The sequence below is a fragment of the Anopheles gambiae genome, chromosome 3, assembly GCF_943734735.2.
Source record: "Anopheles gambiae chromosome 3, idAnoGambNW_F1_1, whole genome shotgun sequence".
Taxonomy (NCBI): domain Eukaryota; kingdom Metazoa; phylum Arthropoda; class Insecta; order Diptera; family Culicidae; genus Anopheles; species Anopheles gambiae.
The window spans coordinates 49,856,820-49,884,514 of NC_064602.1; the positions used below are offsets into that span (position 1 = coordinate 49,856,820).

A 27,695-nucleotide genomic window follows, 5' to 3' on the forward strand; every position below is an offset into this window, starting at 1 on the left:
ATACGAATAATTGCGCTCATATTTGTTTTTATTTTTTTTTTCGTTTTGTAATATGGAAATGTTTGTTACAAATTCAATTTGTAATAATATCCGCAGAGTTATTTTTTAAATCATTTATCATACGATCCACTAAAATATCTAATCAGCCGGAATGATTGAAACTATTAATACTCGAATAAGATCTCAATTTCGGATTTGTGTCCTTTTTCGCCTAGTGTGCGTACATAAGCTGCGTACATATAGGTGCGTAGATACATGCCTTGTAAATATCGTTTCAGTTCTAGTTCAGCTCTCGTGCGTGCGTGTTCTCCGCGTACGTACCGCAGTTTTTTCCGCATCGTAGTTTTTCCGAATTTTCGACCTCCGAGGATTTATGTGCGTTAAGCCTTGTCGGAAAACTAACACGTCATACAAAATCGTCGTTAAGCATTAAGCTTCTCTCAATCCGAAACCAGTGCTGTGACCTTAGTGACAATTAATTATAATAAGTTAATTTATTTGAGCTTCTTTGTTTTGTATTTGTTTTGCATGTCGCGCGTGTTCCACCGTGGAAGTGTTATCAAAAGCAATCCGAAATTATGTTTTAAGTAATACGGGAGCAAATCTTCGCATTCCTCATCCTCATACTGAAATGCAGTGCGACTAACGGGCAATTATGCTGGATTGTGTAGTTTTCTGTGCTAGTGCTCTGGAATGAAGTGTTGTAAGCAGTTGGCGAATAGTAAACAGTGTATCCGATAGTAGTGCTGCAATTCGTAGAAAATGCAACAGCCACAAAAGCATCAAGCAGGCGTCCAATAGAAACCATCGCACATTTCCAAGCATCGGAAAACCCTCCTCAAAAAAGCATTCAGTGTGTGCCTTAGAGAAAAATAGTGTGTTGATATCCAGCGATCGGAGCAGAATCCAGCGGTTCCTTTATAGGCATCGCAGTACCACAAGTCCTGATCAACATCTTTCCCACCAAAATCATCCTATATGGTAATGGCAGAGATCGGTGGCCCATTGGCGCACCAACTACCCTTACACAATCATAGAGGTGGACTGGTGCAACCGTCGCTGGTAATGAACCATCACCTGGATTCTTTGGACAGCAGTTGCCATGGACCAAACATTCATCCAAGTAAGTGACAGTTCTAGATTGGGCAATCTAACGTCTAATACGTTTGCAATACTGTAGTGGGACTAGTGTTGTATATTTCTAGTTGATAACGATACCTTTGTAATAAATAAACAACGTGCACAGAGGCTGGCAGAAGCGTTTTAGGCATTATAAAGCATAAATAATGGACTAAACAAGTAACAAAAGTAAATTAACTCTGTAAATTGATCAATTTTTAGACTTGCTTGAACTGTTTTAACGCTAAACTCAAATAAGAAATTAAAACCAGGTTTCAAATAAGTCTGGTTGGTACATCATCCAGTGTCCCTTTGTTTACATATGTTTTTGTTGTAACATTACGCACGCAAATGGCTTGTAAAATATTTCCCAACAATGACACCTTAAAGTGGGAAAATCCAACACATGCCGGTTTACAGTTTTCATAACCAGTTGTTCCTTAACCGGTAGCACGGAATTCCCACACTTTCTACATAATTTTCATGCCTGCTTTTAACAATACCAAAACTGCTTCAAACCGGTTACTTGTTTAGCATTGCAATCATCGTTTTCGTTGCAGATGTAAATTTGCCCAATTTGCTTACAGCTATGCATAGAGAATTATTATTTTCAGTTGGCTAACAGAGAACAAATTTAGTGTATCGTTCAAACCGACTGCTGATGTGAGTGATTAGTAGGAGCCGAAAGTCATGTTTCGATGTTTATGCTTTGATGTTTCTATCGGTCGACCACCAACGAGCTATTTTTCAGCATGTGAGAAACTGTCACTAAATAGCTTTAGCTGATCCGAATCACATTTCCACTCATCTGCTTTTCACTATGGCTTTTAAGATAACATCCTTACCTCTCGCTACCACGGCCATTGCCAACTTCCTGATCCCCGTCGACAGAACAGCTGGTGTGGATCTTCAATAAACACATTACGCATTAGGCGCACAAAAGTGTCAATCTTTGCTGCATCGTAGACGACTCGTCAAAACATCGCTCGAGAGCAAAGGTTTCACACTCCTCCCCCAGAGGTCTGTTATACAATTCCACGCGTCATCCATCATCGAGCAAGAAGCAAGTGTTTTATTGACGATCGAAGCGATTTTGGGTTCACCCGTCTCCATTAGCCGGCATGGCACTGCTTCCGTGGTAATGGAATAGTTTGGTGGCGAGGGGGGAGAGCCAACTTGGAATAGTTCACTTCCCAGTTTAATGGCTCTGGGTGCAGACTCGGCGGGATAGCCCGATTCGATCTCAATCCAAAGCAGCGCTGCACGGTGACTACAACAGCATGCACTTCAGTCTCAAACCGCCCGAATGGTGGAACCATCATTTTTCCCAGCAGTTATTTTTCAAAGCGAAGTAAAAAGGAACAAAAACTAACCTCTTGAAGGAAAATTATGTTTTTGTTGTTGTTGTTATTGGTGTTGTTGTACTGCTGCACGCTTTATTCTGTGAAGCCGTCGGAAAATGGGTATGAGGGAATGCTGCGACTCGATGCAGTTGAAAAGTAAAACATGTGTATTTGCGTGTGCAGGAGTCGAACCTTTTTGCCTTTATAAATATACACCACTACGGTAGTGTTGCTGTAAAGCGAGCCGGCACTGACTGAAAATGGAATATTGGCTATTTACTCCATCTGTCTGTCTAGATTGTTTGTGCATGTCAATCACGCGGATCGGGTGTATATTTTTTTTATATAGCGGCAGTTGCACAGCCGAGTGCACATAGAAAATCGATTGGCAAAGCATGCATTTAGAGTTGAAAGCATTGTCATTCGGACGTGGTGTGATGTAATAACGCATTAAACTCCCTCGACCGACGGTGTTTGAGAGCGAGGATCTTGGTTAGCGCTTCCGGCATCATACCGTGGAATGGAATATGTGAAGCCCTGTTTTTTTATTATTTCCAAAAGGACCATCTGTTTGGAGCATTTTGCTGGTTAATACATAACTAAACGTACTTCGTGCCTATACAAGTGGGGAAAAATAAAAGCTCTCGTTATAGTATTTTTTACTCTAATTAATTTGTGTTACAGCCTTCACTCTGATGAGTGCTTACAATTGTGCTTCCCTTTTTGTTTTGTTAGTACCACCATCCAGCATGTTACATCATAATTGGACTGACGAAGACATTGGAAATGGAAGGTTCATCAACGTCCAACAGCTTTATGATCGAGTGCCCACTGGCGCAGTGAAAAAAAGTCATACCCAAACGCTACTCCCAGGTCCCCCAAACAGTTTTGGAGAGTCCAATCTGGCCAATCTCACCTGACCAAACGGTGAAACAAACACTGAATATAAAAACACACAACTGACCTCACAGTACAGCTGAGGTGACCACAAAGTAAAGGTATTTGCCGTACGGTTTGTCTGTCGGCATTGCGGCGTCATAGAAGAAATGGACACCCTAAACAGGAACCTCCATAAAACCGATAAACGACCAGATAATTTAAGGAGAATATAAAGTTCACACTATTTTACGATCGACCACGGACCACAACCATCTTTCTCTCTCCTTCTCAATCCGCGTGTTCCGTGCTATCTGTTGCTTGGCTTTCATGGCAGCCTCCAGCGAGATGTCGTTTCGGGATGGTTCTCTGATGACCGTTACAGGAGAAAGAAAAAAGGAACTGACTCTAGGAAAATCCGACTGAACCTTGTGTATCCAGGCCAGAATCTGCCAAACGTTGTCTGATCCTGATGTGCGCGATGTTGAACGCTTGGGTTTTAACGCTTTTTGCGCGTCATCACATCGGGGTAAAGCCATTAAAAGGCACGATTTGCTGTTTGTGGCGATAGGATAGTGAAAATTATTTAATTACCGAGAAGATACCTTCTCGTTGCCCCGCCATCGGAACCATTTCAAGAGTAATCTCAGCCCCACCTACAGTAAAAATACTGTAGTCGAAATGGCAGATCACGTAATGTGCAGTTTGGTTTTTTGTTTGCATTTTGCTCAACCTAAACCCACTACACCTCAGGCCTAGGGACCACCTTGTCTTGCCTTGAGGGAATCAGATAAAGGTTTCTGTAGAATGTAATAAAACTGTAGCAAAAGCAGCTTTTGCGCCTCATATAACTGTCATGTTCACGGTTTCTTCCTGTGAACCATACGCATACGGACACCCTACGTAAATGAGATGAATTTCCGCAGAATTCTTTTGGAAATTCGTTCGTTATGTACGATCTACTGTTTTTCGTAACGGTGCCCTATCTAGCTCTTTACTTGCGACCAGTGGCGGATTTAGGGTGTTGGGGGCCCTAAGCGTTAAGAGGAGTGGAGGCCCCCCGGTTGGTGTCGAGCGGGGGGGGGGGGGGGGTGCATATTGTTGCATTAGGTTTTGAATCAAACACACTTCATTGTTTTGCTGGCGGGGGGGGGGAAGGGGGTGTGCTCAGAATCCTTGTACTGGGCCCCTATAGTTTATGAGTCCCTTCATCCATGGGGCCCCTAACTAACACAGAAGCTCTTGCTGAGACTACTGTACACATTGTTCTATATGCTGGACTTCCTTACACGGGGCCCCTACATTGACGGGGCCCCCCGCGGCCGCTCAGTCCGCGCACCGTTAAATCCGCCACTGCTTGCGACCACGAAATATTGGTAAAGAAACTTGTACGTTGCTATGAACCGGCCCCGGCAACGGCATAAAGGGCGAAGGATAATGGGCAACGGCACAAAACGTGTACGAATTATTCATACGCATGATTAATAAACAGTAAAATGTAGAATTAGCTAGCGATATGAATATGGATTATCATAAATAATGCTTATAGTTCCTTTGCATAGCTAAGCGATTATGACGACTAGTTTGCTTGAAGGGAAAAAAACATCCATTTTCAACGAAATGACGAAGACCATTTTCCAGAACCACCACAACCATTTGCTGAGCCTCCGAAGATGGAGGTTTTATGTTTAGTGCACCCACGTCGTGGATGTTGGACATTCATCCACTGTATCTATTTTCCACTCAAATGCACCTCACACTCATCCTCATTATGTGTTTCATTACCAACAGTAGCAACAGTTGCTCAGATGATGATGATCGTCTTCGTAAACTTCCATTTTTCAATTCACTGGACTTTTGTTTTACCTTTATCTAGATCAGCACCCAGGCCCTGGTGAATGTGATTACCGGTTGGACTCTCGCAGGACCGACCAAGACTTGCGACAAATCTTTTATGATATTATGTGAATTTCGCTGCCGCTTTGTATAATTGGAAGAATGGATTAAAACTGGAACAATGATGAAGCGTGATCCGCTCGGAATTGAACCGTTTTCTTGCACATCGTTTTCACACACTCTCAGTTTGGCTAATTGAATTCTATAATTGCTACAATCCATAAACATTCCTCCACGTTCCCACACGTACAGTAATGCGACGGATCCGTTTCGTTTAGTCTCGTTTTGCACTTGCTTCAGTATTGCATGTTACATTACGCATCACAAGTGTTGCAGCTGGCACAGAAACCTTCCAAGCCACACAATGTTCCAGCCCAATCATATTCCAATTATTTCCAACATCTGTTTCACCGCTTCGATGCTCACCACCGGCCGGCAACACTTTGAACCAGCGTTTAGCAGTCGATCGCAAGCAAGTCGCTCGGTTGTTTATTCAATTACAATTCGTGTAGAAATTATTCATCTAAGCACAGCCAAGCCAAACCACCCAAGCCGGTCTGCGGCCTGATGTTGTCCCAAACTGACCCAAAGCAGTTTGGAAATGGAAAGAAAGTTCCCAACGGTGGTCGAATGGTTGAATCGATCGCGCAGCATTCCCATTCAGGGTGGGTCCCGCGGGACCTCGCATGATAAACATCATGTTGACGGATGCCCCGCACGATCGACAAAACGGCCGTTTTGGTGTTTTCCACCGACGAAGTGTAAACAAACAAAATTGACCGTATTGGGTGCGGGAGATGCTGGCGGGTTTTGTTTCTGAATGTGGGAACATATCCACTGCCCCTTTACTAATTGAACTCATTTCAATACTGCAAACAGTGGATGGCATCAGGATGGACTACATCCGCACAAAATTGGAAATAATCTGAATCAAATTGATTACATTTTCCATTCCGATTTTCCAACATCGAATGAATGCAACGAATATCGATTATTTTTCAGGATTACCTCCAGCAGTCTCATCGGTCTCGAGAGTTCTTCCTTCCTGGTCGAGGAAGTTGTTCCGGCCAAATTCCCCAAGTTTACACGCCGGACATCGAAATGATGAAATGCTGCAGGTGTATTCAATGGACCAATTCACTAATGGACGGATGAGCGGGTATTTTATTTACAACACGAGAATCAAACTAAAAACGAAAATGGAATTTGATATTCATATCGGAAAATGTGCATTGGCTACTTGAGAACCGGAACAAATAGCATTTTTGTTTCAGGGCTGTTGTTTACTCTACTGCATCCTGAGGCTGTCAGATTTCATGTGGCTTGGGAATTCGTTATAGATTGCCTTTCCACAGCCGCTTCCGTTTCCTATTTGCTTTTTAATGCAAGCTGCAAGGTAGTCAAGGTGGAAGTGAAAGTCGCCCCAAAAATTTTACTAAAGCTGTAAAAAACCCTATAAAATATAATAAAACTGTCGCGAAATGCTACTTTTTGTCCGTTTACCAGCGGCATGAAAGGTGTGATATGCAACCCGACAGCACATGACCTTCGGTAATTGGATAGCATTAAATGTTTGCTACCGGTTGTGTGAATCTTTCCAAATCTCCGACCCGGCGCAAAACAGAGATCAAGCTCAACATCTCGATCGCCAGTGACAGATCCCATCAACTAACCGTCAAACATGCTGTGCTCGCCGGTCGACACGGCAACACGTGATTCAAGAAATGAACATTCATATAAAATCTGTCCCGCAACCGTCGGACTATGAAACATTGGGCATTAGTAGCGATTTTAGAAGAATTAATCAGCTGGTCAATCTGACGTGACGTGAATCCGATCGACGTTGGGTTCCGATCCGGTTCTCTATCCTGTAGCCGACACGGCAGCACTTGCGGGTGAGCTTTCGGATTTATCTCATTTGCCCGCGTGATGACGGACTGCCCATATTAGTGGCCACGTTGGCGTTGTTGTGTAACAGTAGCCTTAATCTCGATCGATTCACTTTCCATAATTATACAGACACACACACATGTATCTACGTATACGCCGGGAAGACCATACAACCGAAACCTACCCCAGTGCTAGATCGGGAAGATCGATCGAAAAGTCAAAATAAAACACACACACAAAATGCTCCCAACATTCCCCTCTCAGAAAGAATGCCACCCAAACTAAAAGGCACCTTCGCGCCGTAGGATCAACGGCGGTCAACCTTTGCTAACAAGTGAGATGTGAGAAGCCGAAGCCGGTCGGCACTTTTTCCTCTGGCGGCGAGCTTAGTTCTTTGTCCATTTGCCAGCTTATGGCACTGCAAAAATCAACACCACACACCGCCTCACTGCACCGTAGAATAATAAAACAAAATAAATTTACAAAATTCCTCTATTAACTTCAAAATAAATTTGCTAAATAATTTATTAAAAACCAATACACTCTGCGTGCGAGCAGCTTTCAAATGCCAGCGCAGGAACAGGAGCGGGTCAGCGTAGAGGAGAATCCGAGCTTCATGACGACACCACCACGATTTTATGCAAATTTGATTACCATTTCGTTCGGTTCCGTTCTTTCGGTTATGCGGTCTCTACCTTGACCACGCTGGTCTGCCAGTCTCTCGGCACTTATAAGTCACGGCAAAGATTGGCTCGGCCTCGCGTATTGGGTTATTTTATTAAGGCAAAAAATATAAACGAACCCGCCTGGAGGGCTGGCACAGCCGTGCAGCATGCGGTGTGGCCAGTTTAGTTGCGCGGGATTGTTTGTCGGGCGGTATTTCTGTGCAAAAGAAAGAGAATGTAACAACATCACGAAACGATATCAACAGGCAGACGATGGCGAATACCTTGTATTCTTTACCGGCCCTTTTACAGTACATAAGGGCAAAAAAACATAACAAAAAGTTCCATGCTTTAGCGCGGTGAGGCAGCATCACATCCGAGCCGAATTTTTGACACCATTTTATTTATATTAGTTTTTTTTCAAATGCACGTACCGTATTTTTCATATTGTATTTGCTGCCAAATTACTGGTAAAAGGACAGAAATAACTATGGTTTTTACTTAAAGTACCGTCCTGCGTCACACAATCCAAACAGATTGGTGCTCCAAAACGACAAGATACCCCGAGCTCAAGGCTCTGTTGTATATGATTTTTTTCTTATACCCATGTGTAACCTTTCCACAACGAATGTACACCATATGTGTCTGGTGTGTTTTGTTTTTTACTGTTCCTGTGCAACGCTGTTTTTTGCTTCTGATCATTGCCGACAACTTTAGCCATCACGAAAACCACAATCATTCGCGATCCTACCGCGCAAAGGAATTGCCGCCATGTTAATGCAAATTAAGCACCACCAAACGGCGGCGACGGAAAGCAGGAAATCTTAGCAGGAGCAAAGAAAAATTGACGATGAAAAGAACAACGCGGATTGGGCTCCACGAGTTACCTTCGAGATAAGAGCCCCATGCCAGAATCGATTGGAGAATCGTTTGTTCTGTGCGTTTGTCTGATATTACCGCCGAACGGTGGAGAGGCTTTTTTCGAAGGGCACACAAATGAATTGGAATCGGAAATCTGTCAATCGGAAATGCGATAAGCAGTTTGCGATAACACAGTTTTGGCGGTCCCTATTGAGCTGCGGTTTTTTGTTCACTACATTACTACTTAGACCGTTGGAAGTGTATGAGCACTTTCGCATATTATACAATTCCGGTCCAAATGTGTCACTATTCTTTTAACCGCATATCCTCCCGTACGTAAGAACGACAAAGGTAATAGTTTACAATAGGAACGTTTAGAAATCATGATACCTTGATGACAAAAGTTTCCTCTAATAAACTGTCTAAAAAGGATGATAAATCATTTACAACTGTGGATACAGATTTCGTAACTCATTTGTATATACAGATGGTTTTACTGTTTTGTAAATATAATTATCTTACAAAAGAATCTTCCCGTACAAGCAGGGATTAATACATAGAATTTCGTTGCATTTGCACCATTGCACTAAAAGTTTATTTGCAACGATTCGTATCATTCACCAACCGGTTGATTCCTTAAGCTGTCCCAAAAATATTCGCCAAATTCTCTCTCATTATTTCTTTCCTAAACATGCCTATTCGTAACTTTTTATACCACCTTCCGAATTTAGTGCAATAAATCTTTGCTAGATAGGTTCTTCGTTTCAATACCATGCGATCGCCGCACGATCGCATATGCGTGTGACTTTTTGACGCCTTGATCTCAGCTTCCGACCGAATGTCAAGTCAGAGTCCACAACGTTTGCCCAGTGTTGATGAAGAAGTCGTTGAACGGAACGGTTCAGAAGACGTTGACGACGACCACGACGTCGATGACGACGACCACAACGACGACGATGGTAACGAACATCAAAAGTGATGACCATAAGATCTCGTATCTTCAAACGACACGAGAGGAAATTCAACAAGTGCCACACCACGCCACGTTGTGTGTGGTCGGTTTTATAGATTTATAAACAAATTATGTATGCTTTTCTTATTAGAGTCACATTTTTCATAAATTAGCATGTCCAAGTGTGAAAGCAGTATAAAGCGCAGTGAGCAAACGATGAAACAAAACCTTCCATGTCCAATGCACGACCTTTCGGAACACGAATAGGTTTTCTGCGATCGTATGTGTTGTTAAAGCTGCTGCTAAAGATCGTTTGTAATCTACGACCAAACGATATCAACATCGTGTTGGATGGCAGTTTGTGCTCAACTGTATTCGAAATTTCCAGCCAAAAGCACAGATGATCACGTGCTTTGCTAACAAGACATCGTATGTAAACTCTACTTTCACACTTCCGTTCAAAAAATATTGATCGACTCAAACAAATGCTACTGTAGTTACGTCAGACGATTTGGAAGCAATTGAAGATTGGAAGTTTACCGATGTTTGAAAGTGGAAACCTTTTACTTAACCCTGCAATTCAAACAGGAGTTACGGCGAATTTTATTGTAGCTCTTGAACAGCTACAGCAAAATTCGCTGTTCGATTGAGAAGCTGTGAAATGGTTACGTACAGTGTTAATGTTTAATATGCAGATCGTACTTGCTCATGACAAAAAATAGTGCTAGAAATGTTTGTTTTCCTCAATAACTCTTTGACTATCTAAAATATCCGCCTGTCATTGTCGTTGTTGTACGATGTTGTTGATGTATCACCAAACTGTTCTTGTTCCCTGTTTTCTGATCCGTCCAGTACCGAAACGAGAAGATTTATTTCCACGCGGTAACCGGGCCTTTACTATATACAGTTTCAAACCAAATGATGTTTTTGTCACCGTTTCCCACCATCATTCCTCCAGCAAGGAAAATCGACAACCTCGCTACATTCCCCCGGAACACCGATCCGTGGCCGGGTGTGTCGGTCGGTTTTGGTAAGGTTGTTGGTACTTCATCAGTTTTCTCCCGCGTGCTTGCAGCTTACAGCTCGCGCCGGTACTAGAATGATGGAAGACATTATTCATGCCGTTCTTTACTCCGCTTTTCATCATCGCCGTTTTCTTTTTGTCGAATTCGTTCGATTTCTTTTTATACGCGCTTTCAACGAATCCGGCCCGATATCCCGAATGCCGCAAAATCCTCTGAGGAAAGATCAAAGACGCTTTTCGGTTTAGTTCGTCCTGTTATATGCCTGCTTATCAGTCGTGGTTGTTCGGTTGCCCTTCCTCCACAGTTTGCCACCTGTTTCTTCCCCACGAACACGAGTTCTTCGCTGCTTTGCATTTCGAGATCTGTGATGGGCCCTCAAACGCGATAAATAAAACTAGTCAGCAGCTCCGAGCCTGGGGATGTAGCGTGCAGCATGCCAGAAACCTTCGAGCAGCGATACCGCGCGGCAAGAACGTAACACCAAAACGAAACCAAAAAAATAAACGCTCCAGTCTTACGGTGAGCAAAAGCTGTTGAAGTTTGGCTGCCGTTGCCGCTTCTGCTCTTAAATAAGCCCAGGGCCGGTGCTGACTTATGGCTTTGGGCACGACATAGCAGAGCAAAGAACTGCGGCTCGCACTGGTGACGAAAGAGCTTGCGCGGGAAGACCGCGACACGATCACCCGACACGGCGATATTCGCTAATTTATCTTCGCTACCTATGCCCCGTCAGTGACCGATCAAGACTGCTGGCCTGGGTTGGAACGCTTGGTCCTACTTGCCACGACCGAACGTAAGGGCTCACAGGTGCATGGCGGTAGATAGTTTGGATTCGGTAATGATCGCACGTGCTAATTGGCCCTCCACACATGGCTAATACCTGCTAATCGCAAAGGCAAACATTAATCGGCACATCGGCCGGAGAGGAAGGGTCTTAGTGACATACTTGCGAGTGTCTGGATGCTGCCATTCGGGAGTGTCATGGGATCCCAAGGCCACTACAGCCTTGCGCATCAAGTTAGACGACGGTGGTGGTAATTTAAATAAAACGCATCTCGAACGGGTGTAAAGAAACCTGGACGAGTAGCGGATTTTTCGATTGTCTGAAACCGAGCAAACCAAATACAATCGAATTCATTCATCATTCACTAACGATGAAGTTTTGGTCAACATGAGGTGAAACGTTCACACTAACAGTTCTTGAGCAAAACTCTGTCGGACTCGCTTGGTAGAATCGTCTAATACGAAATGGACACGGCTGTTATAAATTTTAAAATTTTACAACATAGCAAGGTGTGAAGAAATAAAACAACTCCAACACAAACAAAGGTCAGATCTCTCGTAGCAAGATTCTTGTTGATACAGAACCAGACAAAAGATTGATCCAACGCCCATGCTAAACATTGCTTCATCTCTGCGCTCGGTGCATTGTCCTGCGTCGTGGACGGATAAGTTGATTGGCGGTTGAACAAAGAACGTTGAGAAAAACAACAACCTATTTGTTCTTCGATACAGCACAAAAGCTCTATCTCGTTGGTTATTTAAAAAAAAGAAACATGGCAAAGATCGATCCATGATCGGGATCGACACTCCCTTGCGAGAAAATGAATCCACCATCTCGCCAAACTCGCTTCAATAACTAAGCCAGATATGTACGCGGTGCACTCTTACTACTTGTATCGGGCCACAACACTTCAGCCCCTGTTTCATATGATGTGCCCCTCTCGAAGTTGAACAATATTTTAACGCCAACTTACGATCGATTCTCATTGCCACTCGGCGATGCGCTTTGATGATCGTTGAAGTGTACCACGGCTGGAAATATACATTTGTCTCGGTTCATTCAAGAGGCCAGCAGAGACGGCGGTTGATTACGACAAGAACGCACTTTTCCACTATAAATGTTGCAAATGAATTGCACTGAAAAATCGCCGACTTCAAGGGTATTCTAACATGGTCACGCTAAGGTCAGTTTGCCACCCGATTGCATCATGCAAATTGTACATCTGCCTTTTTTATCTTGTAACAGTGCTCGTACACGATGTATGGGGAATGTTTCGTATACTTTACTAAATACTGATATTGTTGTTCATCTACATATTCAACAAACGCGTGTATCGACGAATGGTTTATGGAACAAAAATTTCAAGAGCAAAACACCAAAATAATGCTTTTATAAGAAAGAATTCTTATACGCAAAAAAAAAAAAAAAAAAAAAACAATAAATCATACCTAATAAGCTACCCATGCCCAACACACACACACACACACACTAGATTTGTTGATTCTTGTTTTCGTAGAATGTATACTACTATCCGTCTCATACCCCGAAGTGCTTCCGAAAATTCGCTGAGCGTTTATACTATTTCAACTCGAAAGCTTTACGAGATGACTCTTATGATTTATGGATGGTCATAAAACCGAACCATGGGTCCGGCAAATCAGCATAATTTATAACAAATTATTAATCCATTAAACGAGAATTATTACCAGCCCGCTCGCTTAGTTCAGTGGTCGAATAGATGTTCTCGTTTCTAAAATCGACGGATGGTTAGCTTTCTCCTTCGAGAAGCATTTTACCCCCTTAAGCTTGTTTAAATCTTTCGATTGTTTTGCTAGCGTTACCAACGATCCGAACTTCCCCTTACCCTGCCCTGCTCTTTCCAAGTAGATATTTTTACTCTCAGAAGGACTATCTGCTCGCTTTACGGAACGGACCGATGGCGCCGTTCGGATTGTTGGGATGATTGTTTACAACTTTAATCATTTACCTTAGGGTTGGTTAATTTTTCCTCCATTCAACACTGGTGGAGTGTTCTCCGAGTGCTAGGAATGAGGATAATTGATTGAACGATGGAAAGGAAACAAGCCCAGTGCTTTCGTCATTCCACACCATCCACTTGCTGACAGACATTCATTTTCAATGTGTCACCATTCTTGTGGTTGATTGGATCATTAAGTCCGATTACTCATTCGTTTCGAGAATTTGCTAGCATCCTAACGCATGCTCTTCTTTGACTGGTGGAGTAGCCACACTATGTGGTGATCATGCTTCATGTTGCGCTTAGTTGTTTTTTTTTTTGTGCCACATACTTTTGGAAACAACAAGGCAAGTTATCTTACCAATTTTCCAATTTTCAAGCAAATCTTGCGACTAAATGATTTTCCACGGAATGGAATGTGTGATAAATGTCTCACGACTTATAATTTCACGACGCATTACGATCGTTAGGAGATTTTTGTTCTGTTTCGTCAACCCTTTTTCCGTTTCGTCATAACGCGGTTATGTGTTATAGCTAATAACGATTTGTTCCGATGCGCATAATTGCACGCACTTTTGCGTCGATAGCATTATTATCAATGAAATTGCTATCATCAAACGATACCCGTAGCCTAGATATCAAACGCGGCTGGCAGCTTTAAGATACACAATACTTTGAACACCACCGAATCAACACGAACAAACCAAAGATGGGAATGAAAGATAACCATATTCAAATCAATTCCAACCCATAAGCGACCCTCTAAGGTGACACATTTTGTAGGTGTTCGGTGTCATTAATGTAATCGATCGTCTTCATCATCATCATTAGCATCTAAACGCAGCATAGCAGCGGTCCAGCTGTAGTTTCGTGAAGAATAGGGCCCTCGAAAGGGGGTATAGAAACAGTGGAAGAACAAAACCAAAAAAAAAACCAACACACAACCACACATACCAGCATAGAAAATAAATGCACCGATGCATAGCCAACTGGGAGGTGCAGTCACAGCTAGTTATCGATGACCATGACGGCGCCTGGGCTGGAAGCCAAACCAAACAACATATTTATGGTGCCTTGGGCACCAACGATCATCCAGACCGGCAGCACCTTCTCGTTGACCCTTGGTGCTGAGCGGTCGGGATGCTGTGTTCGGTTTTATCGTTACAAGGGAGAGAGAGAGATTTTGTTTTCGGTTCTTGCTTCAACCAAGGACAAAACCGCGTGATTGCTTAGCGCGACTCGTCGACGGACAGGCGTCCGTAATAAACTAGATAAACACTACTGTCTCACCGGAATCGTCGGTGTTGGGCCCGGCAGAAAGACAGACTCTGATCAGGACAGTGACTCTGCCGTCTGTAACGGTTTCCAGTCGGTAAACTGCGATCGGTTTATCTCGTACCAATCCATCGCATTACTGCTTGACTCGGGTTATCGTGCCGCAGCTCTCCCGTTTTGTTTTTTTTAATTATTTTGTCCCACACACCAGTCCGTGCCCCGGTTCCAACATGCCAGTTTTACATCATCACTTGACGTTTGGACGTCAGTCTGACGAGACGATGATGATCTGTCTGGCTGTCTGGCTGTCAGCCCCGCAAAAAGCCAACAGCTGGATGGTATTGGCTTGCGAGTTACTAGCAGTTATACTACAAAATACCCCGACTAGTGCGCTCCCTAAACTCGGCATATATGAAAGGAAAGAGTTTTGGAGGTGATAGAAGATACAACAACTAGAGAGAGAGAAAAAAAATCCCGCACACGCGCGATCATCACACCGAGACTCTCATTTGCAGCAACACGCATCTAAAACTATAAAAAAGTGATCATAAAGGTGTAATAAAAACGAGACAACCACGACGGCGACGATGACGGCGGCGACGATGGTTACGGCAAAAGAAAAGATCAACGAGACCTTTTGGAAACGAAGCAAACGATTCATCAAGGATCAAGGTATACGGCACGACTGTCGCTTAGGCAGTTTTTGGGTGGCACAGCAAAGCACGGCGAAATTAAAAACAATAAAACAATACACCAAACCAACAACACCGACCAAGAGTAACAAAACATTCTCAAATTAACCTAACAAGATACCTGTTTTGGAGTTTATCTTCCTGCCTGTGGATGCTTTTCTGTTTATCTCCCCTGGCAACCGATAGAGCAGGCATTTCCGTGTGGTGCAACACAAAAGAGCTTTCCAGTTAAGCCATTTGCGACGGACTAGTGCGACGGACTAGTCGATCGCGTGCAAGCTCTTGACCCACGTTCCGCTTGCCATTTGGTGTGTCGTTCTTTGCTCGGAATGTGTATATGTGTTAGCTTTTTATAAATCGTTCAGTCGAAATGGTTAGTTTAGTTTTTAGTTTTAGTTTTAGTTTTTTTTTTAGAATTTAATTTACATTTCACTATTTATAAAATATTCTCGTTTTCTTATTCCTATTATAAGTGACACACGCTTTGGCATTGTTGGTGCACACTCGCTCAGATTGCTTTCCCTGACTTGCTTGAAAGCTGAGGGGAGCCGAACATAAAATTAATCACCATAAAATCTTTCTGCCGTGAAAATCTGGCGCGTGCGGTAACTGTACGATTAGAAGCGAAACAAACTAGAGTAAAAGGAATGGAAAACAAAACTGACTGATTTTTGTTTATCAGTTGTTAGGCTGTCTCATTTTGTAAACGTTCATGATATGACTTTTTGGGGTCCATGTATTTCATTTGATATTTTTAGTAGCACGATGTGCGATGATTAGTAAAAAATCAGTTGCTGTTGCAAATTGCCTTTCACTATATGGAAGTGGAAAACCCATTTTGATTATAAATTAGGCCAAAATGTATCATCTCTGAAAAAACCAGCACAATTTTACATGATACCACGATATAAACTTTAAAAAGCAAAAAAAAAACAAACGAAATATGCTGGACTTCACTGACGCACACGCCCCGCGACTACAAGAGCCAATTGAAGAATGCTTATTTAAAATGTATGTTTTCGGTGGACGTGTTTTATTCTGAGCCCACAGGCCTACAACAGGTCCCCGTTGTCGGCAAACTTTGAAGTCGACAAAAGTGGATTGCAAAGTACGCTAGGTCGGAATTGAGGTTGATGCAGAAACCGGTATAAAGATGGCTGCTGCTGTTGATGCTTTCCCGGATGAGTCCTGGATGCTGTCAGCACTCAAAGTCCCCATCGTTCGGTAGCGAACTGGATATCGTTAACACCGGAATCCTGTTTTGCTCGTTCTATCTATATGCGTGGTTCTTCCGTTTTCGTTCGTTCGCCACACCAATTTTAGGACTTTGTTTGATTGAATAATTTATTTGTGTAAAGTCGCGGAAATTCATTTGAAGTTTTTTTGTTTTTTTTTTCTTTTTTTTCAATGAAATTATCCCCCGGACAGCCTGTGATCATTTAATGCTCAATTAAAAAAAAATCTTGCGTTCGTGAAAATTTACATCCAATACAAAAAATTTAACCCAATGTCAATTGCTAAGAATGTAGGTAATTGAATTCTAGCAAATGCCAAACAAAACACACAAAAAACGAAAACTCAGCAACACATATGAAAACATTCGTTCATCCTTCGTACGATAATACATGTGTTCAGAAGGCACTTTTTTGTGGTGTCAGTTTAACGCTGCCACTAATTGAATGAATAATTTGAACGTATTAAGTTGTTAATGTGACCGAGTGTCATGATAATTAAAATGTTTGAGGCTGTAGACAGGTGCTTCAATTTCATCCGACATTTTTTGTTTAATTTTTCAACTATGTGCCACACTTGAGTAGCACTTCTAATGTGCAGACTTAACTGCTGATTAACTTAACTGAGAGGCCATTCTTATGAAAATGGTGTTTGCTGCAGTTTGTGTTTGAACTTGAACTACTCAAGACCGAATGACTTTTAAAGTAGAATACAAAAATTATAATTGATAAAAACAGGTTGTGTTTGTTGTAGATTTTAGCAATTCACTATGTACTTAAAGTGTTGAGTAATGTATTAAACTTTGCAGCTTTAATGGAAATTGAACAAGATGAAAAAAACATCCATTCTCTGCGAGGTTTGGCCGCAGTGCTATATTTTTTTGTTGAGTCAGATACACGTTACGGGGGTTTTCAAGAAATTGTCAACATATAATTTTGTTTGCTCGAAACAGCCTTTAGTTAAATCGTCCAGTAATCCGTTTTAATTAGAAAGCTATCCTTGGTTCGGATTCTGACCGCCAAGAGCTTGCTACAAAATGCAATAAAAGTATATAAATTCAACAACCCCGGGATTGTTGCTTAAAAATTATTGCAACACTCAAAGGTCATCTTTCATTTGCACTTTTTATAGTTTTATTTTTACATATTTTTTTAATGAAAATTATCTATTGTTTTGTGTTTCACATTTTAAATATATATATTTGAGCTGTTTTTTATGTAGTATCACATTTCACTGCGTTCTATATACCTTACAATTTTGTTAAACTAATCATGCAGTTTTTTTTCAAAAAGTTAAAAATGAACCTTCATTGCCGCCCAAGCAAAGCCGCTTAGAAGAGCTCTTCGATTCTGTCGCTTGGGGTATCTTAGGTTGGGGAACAATCGAATGGTTCTACAAAGAAGATGAAAAAAACTTCCCTTTCCACTTGAAAAACCGCAGCAATAAATGGAACCCAGTGGTTCGGAGACTGATGGAAAGATTTGCTTTTCCACTAGTATGTGTTTAAGGTAGTAGGGGAAAACAATCTCCCAGCGGATTGAAGACTCAGAGCGTATTGAATGTACATGGAATGGCGGACGGCTGACGAGTGAGTTTGAGTTTTGAGCGCAGGCCCCTCAGCTAGTCCTTGCTGGCTTAAGTGTTTTCCGCCATAAAGATAAAAGGGAAAAACGACCAAGGGAGTTATCGTTCGAACCTTGGAAAATTTTGGAAATGTACATCGAACGATGCAAACGTCCATAATCATACACTCCAGAACCAGTCTTTTACTGTCGTAGCCGAGAAAACAGCTCCGAGGAGTACACTTTCGTCGATTATTAGCAGTAGTCGCGTATATTTGTGATTCCGTGAAATCTTGCTGTTATACCGTATGCTATCGTATCGTTCCGTCAACAGCAAGCTTGAACGCTCGGAAGGTTTCGTGCATTCGCATCGCATGACAGAAATTAGCATGTTTTCTGTACGGTGTACGAAGTGGTGTATGAAGAAAATGTGCAATTGAATTTTCTCTTTTCGCGTGACAATGGCAGACGGAATCTCAAATAGTAGCGTTGATAATGCGTCCTGTAAATGGTATGCTTCAGCGCAATTGCTATCATATTTCGTTTTTGAAGCATTGCGTGGCAGGAACCAACCATATCGTGTTCATATTCTCTGACTAAAAAAATAGGGAATATTTTAAGCTAAAAGAGCGGTATTTTTCATATTTTTGAGGATTCGTTTTCTTTTAATAAACATCGAGAAAATATGAATTGTTAAAAAAAACTGAAGCTTTTTACAATTTACAATAGTTTCAAATCACGAAGCACTCGATTGTATATAGTAGAATGTACATAGAACGACGTGGTAAGTGTGTGTGTGACTTCGCGTGTATAAGACGTATTTGTGTGCGTGATATGTACCGCGCAAGCTCCGCCTACAAAGTAAGCACGTCGTATCCAAGCGTGCTATGTATCTCAACATTGGGTGAAGAATCTTTAACGCTAGAATTCGTTCAAAACCTTCGCTTGGAATTGATTTGGTACTAGCCCAGTGTTCGTAGTAACTAATCTATTGTGCTATTCAACATTAAATTTTGACATTTTAATCAATGTGAAAATAAAGATAAAGTATTAACACTAAGACATACATTCGTTCAGTTTTAATGCTTACATTTGTTGGTTTGTTTTAAAGTTTCGACGTCAAATCTGCAATCAAATGACATTTTGGTGAATAGTTAGGGGTTTTTTCCGTTTTAATCAATTTTAATTAATAAAAATTATTGAGTACAAGTGTTTGGAGATCTAACAAACAATGACAATTACAAATAAAATGTTACTTGTTGAAAAAAGTGTAGTTTTACTGCTATCATTTACTATCATTCGATTTTTTTATATTTATTTGTATTTTTTTGTTTACTTAATTGTAAAAAACTATGGATCACTAAACAAAAATATAATTTTAACTTTTGTTTTACAGAAAAAGAACGCTTATCCTTGTGCGTTGGATGCGGCGGTCAAATTCATGACCAATACATCCTGCGTGTCGCACCAGACCTCGAGTGGCATGCGGCCTGCCTAAAGTGCCAGGAATGTCGTCAATTTCTGGACGAGAGCTGTACCTGTTTCGTGCGTGACGGCAAAACCTATTGCAAGCGAGATTATGTGAGGTTAGTGTCTTACTGCCTTTAATGCATCTGAATTGAATTGAGAATGCTTTAAAAAAATGATCCCCCCTAACTCCCAAACAGATTATTCGGTACCAAATGTGATAAGTGCGGGAGCTCTTTTAGCAAAAACGACTTCGTGATGCGGGCCAAAACGAAAATCTACCACATAGAATGCTTCCGATGTTCGGCCTGCGCTCGGCAACTAATACCAGGTAAATGTTCATTAAATGTTTGAAAGTTATGCATAGTTTTAAATTGAACATTTAAACAACCCTACAGGTGACGAGTTTGCGCTCCGAGATGGTGGTTCGCTGTACTGTAAGGAGGACCATGATCATTTGGAGAAATCGTCCCAAAATGGCCTCGTACAGGGTGTAGAGCCCAACAACAACATCAGCAGCAATGCCAACAACAACAACAACATCAGCAGTACCAATAACAACAATAATAGTTTAAGCAATAATAATCACTCGAGTGAACTTGGCTCCATGTCAGGTAAGTCTGAATATCTGTTTGACTAGGTCTGAAGTCTCATTTGGATACCATTTTCCATAAATTATTATAATCGACGTTGCGTGTCGTAAATAAGAATGTTTATTGAAACATTTTTTTCATGCCAGTCAACAACGACGTTGTACTATGCCTCATTGACAGTTTAATCTTCCATTTCGAACAATCTTAATTCACTCATCTTTTCGTATGTTGTCAATCGATCGATTGAATAGCTAATCAGTTCTTATCGATGCCATCGCTTATCAAATATACATTCACACCTGTCCCGCTCGCGCAAAACCATTCCGTCCACGGCAGGTGGTAGCGGTGATAGAAAAGTATAAGCAAAAACACACACACGACACATCAACCTGCGCCAACGAGGCGGCATAAGTCAGTCATGAGTCTAGGCGGCCTGAAAGTACCTCAAACGCGTAACAATGATCGGCATCGCTTTATGCTTATGGTCAAGTGCTTCGTGGACAAATATTGTCTGATAGCTGGTTCCCTCTTCGCTCTTCCTGCCGCCTTCACCCGTATCGATGATATTGTCGTATGGCAACTTACGTCCGGGTTGATGACGACGATCTAGTGACGATCCACTTGAGCCCGTTGGTGATGCTCATTTCTTCCCATTTTACCAGAATGATGGTGATGGTACTGATGATGGTAATGACGATGAGTCGTCGTGCCGTTCCTTCACACTCTACCAGCCTGCGTATGTCCTTCGTGTCCGTTACCCCCCACTCCCACATGCTACACCACAAAATGTCCGGTTTCGGTATTTATTTTGTTCCTTCACGTTTGCCCTGCCGCCTTGAATCTCGATCAGCTTGTACCCACTTATGTTCGGTTGTGTAAATACTCCAGACACACGGTCTACATCGGCCGAACTTGTCACACTGCAGCCCCCCGTTGCACGACGGTGTTCCGGCACGTTTGGTCGAACATGCGAAAAAGGGTAACGAGGCGAAGGCGAGCCCGATCGGAATCTTTTTCGGGTTTGTCTTCTGTTGATAGTGGCGGGAAAACTTCAAAAGGCACTTTTTTGTTGTTTTGTTCTCTAGCATCTGCTCGAATGCATTTATATGGTGTTTCTTTTTGTTCTTTTTTGTTTTGATTTTGTTCGTTTGCTTGTTTGTGTGTTTATTTGTTTAATGTTTCCCATTTCTACAGAATTTATGCCAAATACATATGATGCAGGCAGGCAACGTGCATATATTGCATAAACTGCATAGCATTTCATCCACTCAACAAACATCGTATTTGACATACATGTTATACTGTGGCTTTTACAACCGCTTAGGCTCGGGTCTATGAAAATGTTGGGGGAACATTTGTTGCCAAATCGTCAAACTCATGTTGCGGGAACATTTTTGCTTCAATTCGATTTGTTTCATGTTTATTTGTAACAGAAAGATTGTCGAACAGTATGCATACCAAATCGGATACTAAAATTTCAACAATAGTTTTTGAGACATTTTTATTGTCAAAAACGTGCACAGTTTTTGAAATAAATAGGAAAATTTAGAAATGTTGCCATCTAACGAATGTTGCCTCAACATGTTCATAGCCCCAGGCCTTAGTCCAACTCTTTTAAACATCGTTTATAGCGCTATTATTGAGCTTCTGCGCTTGCTAATAATTGCCATGGAGACGGCATTCGTCAAACGACAATCGCGTACATCACACACCTCGAAGAGTGCTGTAGAAGAGGTAGAAGCGGAGCAACAACACCAACCATACAGCATAAGGTCGAAGCATAAAGCAGTCCTACATACAGTACAAATGTTCCAATTTTAGGCCAACAAGTTTACTTCTCCCCGATCCCCTCCGAACCCACACCCTGCCACTGACACTGCCAAACTCCTCACCCAGCCACCCACCACTGATTCGACAGCATCGCGTCTTGTATGTATGTCCCGCGATGCCTTTGCTCTTTCTCCTACGCCGGGCATGTTTTTGTACCGCGGCCGGCACCTCATAGGTATCGCAGTACCGATAATTGCAATCGCGATCACTGTACCGTAGTACTTAATATCGTTGAAAATGTTGCAGAGAAAATGCGTTCCCTCGACCGCACGTTTCCTGCGCTGTCTTTCTTTTCCTGCCTTTAAGCCTGCCGCCCTGGCAGGCAAGAGCCTGGGCAAGCATTCGTGGCTCGAGTTTCCGATTTCGGTAACGATTTTCCCGCCCGTAATTAGACGTGTATTGATAATTATCGGTACTGATCGCGGATCTCTACTATTCTGCCGAATTTGGCGGTACCGTGTTTGTACCCGTGTTTTCTTTGCTCTTGCCTGGGTTTGCTTGCTTGTGTATTGACGTCGTACGGCCTGGCACCGTAGCGTACGTAGGTTGTGTTGTGCGAGCTTTTTTTGTCTTATACCTCCGTATCTTGTTTAACCCTACACCTTCACCCCCTTTTTACCGTGTGCCGTGGCCTTTTCCCGAGTACCAGACCTTCTAGCCGTCTAGTACAGTCTTACGACCAAATAATTGACTCACTTCGGGAGTCGATAGTGTGCTCCTTCCTTTTCGTTCCCAATTGCCTTTCGGTACAATTCAATACCGGACTTTGTGGTGCGGCGGCAAATCAACAAAACACGAGAAATAATAATAATAGATGTAATCGCGGCTGGCCGCACCACGGTTGATGTACAGATACCAGACCCCGAAACAGCGGTCGGTAGGCTGGCAAGCAAGAAAGAAGAATAAAAAAAAAATTACAAACATACAAACAAAAGGCAATCTTCACCGAGCAACGCAAATGTAGTTCATGTGAACCAAAGTTTGACATGAATTCTATCATTGCGGATACATTTCTTTTCCCGTGCACGATGCGTTCTTGCAATTTTGGTACCGTTCGGTGTCGTTTGCCTGACAAAATGTACGTAAAGGAAGCGGCAGGAAAGTTTTCATTAATAAGATCATGCAGGATTTTACTGGCGATCGATAATATTGAAGCGCAACTGATAATACATGATCTATGCTTAAGCATAGCTTTATAGACGATACAATTAACCGAACGTTTTTTTCTTCCACAGATTCTGGCAGCGAATCGGGATCTCATAAAAGCTTGCGAGGCAAAGGACCCTCCGGACCTTCGGACGGTAAACCGACGCGAGTGCGGACGGTTTTAAACGAGAAGCAGCTACACACACTACGGTAAGTATCTACTCAGTAGTTGCAACATTCGATGGGTCCCTTTGGATGATTGGGCAAATCATTTAATGAAGCGGTACGATGTATATTCAGGCATTTTGGGGCTACAATGGGCAGCAACCTAAAATTACCTAAAGTTTTGATTGGTAAAATTAGGAATGCTTATGCGTATACATTTCATCACATTTGATCTATAGAATGTCATGATGATGATGATGCTGATAGTAGCATTCAATGAATGATCTCTAAAACGTTATTAGCTTATGTGGTGCCAAATAATGTACTAGACTGAGATTAAAAATGTTCATTAGAATGTTCTCATGTATGGGTCTTTCATCGCCACAAGAAGCATATTTTGTTTCCTCGTTCCCCATTATTTTGCACGCAGCAGAGTCACTACTTTCTCAAATACTTCAACTTAGTCAACAAAAGCAAATCAATAAAATGTGGACTAAACAATTCATCTGTAAACGCAGTTTTATGCGAAAAATGGTGTTTGTTCTCTTGTGTGCCAAACACAAACAGCAATTTCACACAATTGCACCGACATTTTTAAGGCGTTATCTGGAAATTATCCAAATGCTGGTGGGGAAGGGGGGGTGGGGGGCAGGAAGAGAGAGAGAGTGAGGAACTGATTCTGATGAATATCTTCAGCCAACAGCAAACCGGTAGTCGGTCATGCTGCATGAGCGCCACCACGTCTCCACAGTCACTTGGAGACACACTTTTGCAGTCACTCAACTCTGCAACGCGCAAACCGTATGCGACCTACCGAACTTCCAGTCGCCTGTGAATTATCTCTAATTAGAAGCGCAAATATGCATGCGATCGCCCGGCGCACACCGTGCGTCGAATGGCGTTGCCCATCATTAATATTGATTGCTAAGCGAAATACAAATTGTGCAAATTATTACCATAATGCTGCGTCGCTCGGGTGCGGAACGGCAAAGCGTATGCGTCAACCCCGCGTAAAGCACGCGTATGCCGCTGTAATCTGGGTAAACCGTGCAGGCACAGTGTTTGCACAGCGCTTCACAACAAACCAACCCATAATGCACATGTGCAATTTGAGACTGCGTCTACTACTATCGAGCTTGCAACGCCGCCAAGCATGTTCTTTATGTTTGATTTTACCTTTCATTTCATTTCTCCATCACCCCACTCCGCAGCACGTGCTACAATGCAAACCCCCGGCCCGACGCACTGATGAAGGAGCAGCTAGTGGAGATGACCGGTCTGTCACCGCGGGTCATACGGGTTTGGTTCCAGAACAAGCGCTGCAAGGATAAGAAAAAAACCATCCAAATGAAACTGCAGATGCAGCAGGAGAAAGTAAGCATGGTTGCATTGCACCATCTATTCGCCGGCCCGTTGGGCAGGAAGGAGTGTCAGTGAGTAACGTTTGCCCTTCCTTTTTAATTTGCGATTGCTCCACAGGAAGGTCGAAAGTTGGGCTACGGAATGCAGGGTATACCGATGGTGGCCAGCTCGCCCGTTAGACACGACTCGCCGCTCAATCTGCACGGCCTAGAGGTAACGGCGTATCAGCCACCGTGGAAGGCACTGTCCGATTTTGCACTCCACTCCGATCTCGATAGCAACGGGTCGATCAATACGCACACACCCGCTTTCCAGCATTTAGTCAATCAGGTAAGTTAAAGTAGCAATGAGCTCTGGTATTATGATCGTAAAATGTCAACGAACGCAACTGGTTCTGTTCGCGTAGAACGCAACTGTTTTTGTTGTTGGTTGAATTATTGTGCTTTTTTCCCGTGCAAACCATTTGCTGATCACGACAAGTACCATATACAGTGCAGTAGGTTGTAAAAATGTTAACACTTCATAAGGCCTGCCATGAAAATTTTCCATCTAGTGTATGGAACTTCAAACCTCTATACGAAGCCTACAAACTTGCAAACTGAACATTTGCGTTTTTTTATTAACGTTAAACAACTGTGCAGCTGCTATGCAAAACGATGAAACGCTACAAAATGGCAGTTTTGTCAGCACAATGGTACGAACAAAAGAGGTAGATAGGAGATGAAAATTGCAAAAAAAGCTAAAGGAAACAGAACGCAACACAAATCCCGTCTTGGGGGTAGATGCCGCCATTAATACGCTGATTAAGCCGGAAGACGACGGCAAAAAGGATTCGCCGCGATACAAAAAATACAAACCTAAGCCAATCAAGTAGAACCAGCAAAACGATGCACCATCCTCCGCCACTGCAACGAAGCTATAACAATCCATGAAATATGCGTTAAAGCTCTTTGCATTGGTTAGTCTTTGGATGTGTCTGTTTTTTACTGTTCTCTGTTCGTCATGGTTGACGTTCGTGGATGGATATTGGATGTACTGTTATTTGCTCTGGCGTGTTCAGCTTTATTCTAAATAAGTTTATTGAAGCGTTCACATTAGTGGTGGGTCATACGATTCATTTCACGACCCGACCCGGAGTCGGGTGCGAACCAGTCGGAATTGATTCCGACCCGTGGGTGCAGCGGGTGCGCTAGGTCGGAGTCGGAATCAAATCCGACGCTATGGTGCAGCGAGTTCGGGTCGGGTCGGGTCGGATTGAACCTATCTTGACTCGACCCGACCCGAACTCGCTGCACCCACAGGTCGGAGCCGCTTATGCTTTTTCGCACCTACTCTTCAGTCGGGTCGACCCGAACTCACTGCACCCGCGGGTTGGAATGAGCCCACCTTGGCCCGACCCGACCCGAACTCGTTGCACCAATGGGTCGGAGTCGCTTATGCTTTCTTGCACCTACCGGAATCGTTGCACCTACTGAACTTACTCGTACAAACCTTTTTAATGTGTGCTGTATGTTATTTAATTTTGTGCTTTTTTGTCTATTTCTAGATGCATGGCTACGACGTCGGTAATGGTGGTGGTGGCGGTCCTGGAGGTGGCCCCGGCGGAATGCCACCCATGCCGGGCCAGGGAGGCCAGGTTCCTCCGATCGGTTCGCACATGGATCTTAGTGGGCACCATCATCCGGATAGTACGGACTCGTACGTAACGTATCTGGAAAGCGACGACAGCATGCAGGGCAGCCCGTAATTTGTTTGCTCACACAGAAAGCCACAAACCAGCATAACAGCCCGCCGAGGTACGGGAGTAAGCAATCGAAAGGCAATATTTGGAAGCATAGCTTTTATTGAAGCAACACAAAAATGCCCCATTCAACTGAAACGCACCAGAGAATGATATTTGAAAAAACAATGCCAGGAACAATGCTTTTCATAGCCTCGTTATTGTAGGAGTTAGGACAATTTGTTACAACACAACACTCTGTCTCTAAGTTATTCCTCAACAGTATGGTTTTAGTGCAACGCCGTGGATCGTCGAATGCTCGCTTTAAGTAGCATTGTGGAGGTTGTCTGTTCGTGTATTTTAAATTTGGTTAGCATTTTTATTTTATTTAATAAAAAAAAAAGTTTACAATAATGGAACAAACGGGGAAAGCCAAATGAACATGCAAGAGGGTTGACGTTCTCAAAGTTGATTTACAATAGATTGGTTAATACAATAGAAAACCTAGCTCAGACGTAATAGCGTAAAGTAAGCAGGTAGGTCAATAATGCGGCCCATTGTAAATATTGTAAAATATTATCCATTAGCGAACGTCCACTAGAACACTTCTACCTACCGAATCACTCACTCAAACACGCAAACACACACTTGCCTCTGGTTCTGGAAATGGTAAGCGGGATGGTAGTTATTGGAAGGCATTTTAAAAACGGGAACAGTATAATCCGAGCTCGAATGAAACACAGAAATTGATACGATTAGCAAAACTATTGTTTAGGTGTAAAACTAAAATGGCAACAGCAGACCTAAAAAAAACTAGCAGACCAAACTAGCATTGGGCGAAAGATGTTCAGAGTAATGGAAGAATGAGTAAAACATGTTTCTCGTCTCACTTGTAGCCGGCTGGCAGCATCATTTAAGATCAATTGACGGAGGAAACTAACTGGATTTTTTGTGAGTAAGTGAGGCCATCGAGTGAATTAAGTTCAGGAAGATAGATAGTGGTCTGATGAAGAAGATGTAGGTTTAAATAATCTAATCATACAAAAAATATCGGTATTTAAAGAAAACTTTGAAAAAATAAGCATAAAAAAACAAAACAGAAAATAAAAGTAAAATTCAAACATAGCTTGTGGGTTGTTTGTTCAAATTTCTTTGGAAGGTTGTGTATGAAGTAAACCAGTAAATCGAGCAGGTTCGTTGTTGTTACGTCACATTGGAGTAAATGGCCAAAAAGCGATTTGTTGTAAGTATTGAAAACTAA

The 27,695-nt window shown here is 42.5% G+C and overlaps 1 protein-coding gene across 1 annotated transcript; it reads left to right on the forward strand.

The window, feature by feature from the left end:
- The first annotated feature begins 259 nt into the window (after nucleotides 1-259).
- Nucleotides 260-27,559, forward strand: LOC1279631 (insulin gene enhancer protein isl-1). The gene is made up of 8 exons (XM_061656465.1): nucleotides 260-1,123; nucleotides 19,548-19,737; nucleotides 19,819-19,949; nucleotides 20,017-20,232; nucleotides 23,277-23,397; nucleotides 24,564-24,726; nucleotides 24,832-25,044; nucleotides 26,261-27,559. The coding sequence occupies exons 1-8, from the start codon at nucleotides 979-981 to the stop codon at nucleotides 26,459-26,461; spliced, it is 1,380 nt and encodes a 459-aa protein (XP_061512449.1). The 5' UTR covers nucleotides 260-978; the 3' UTR covers nucleotides 26,462-27,559.
- The last annotated feature ends 136 nt before the right edge of the window (nucleotides 27,560-27,695 follow it).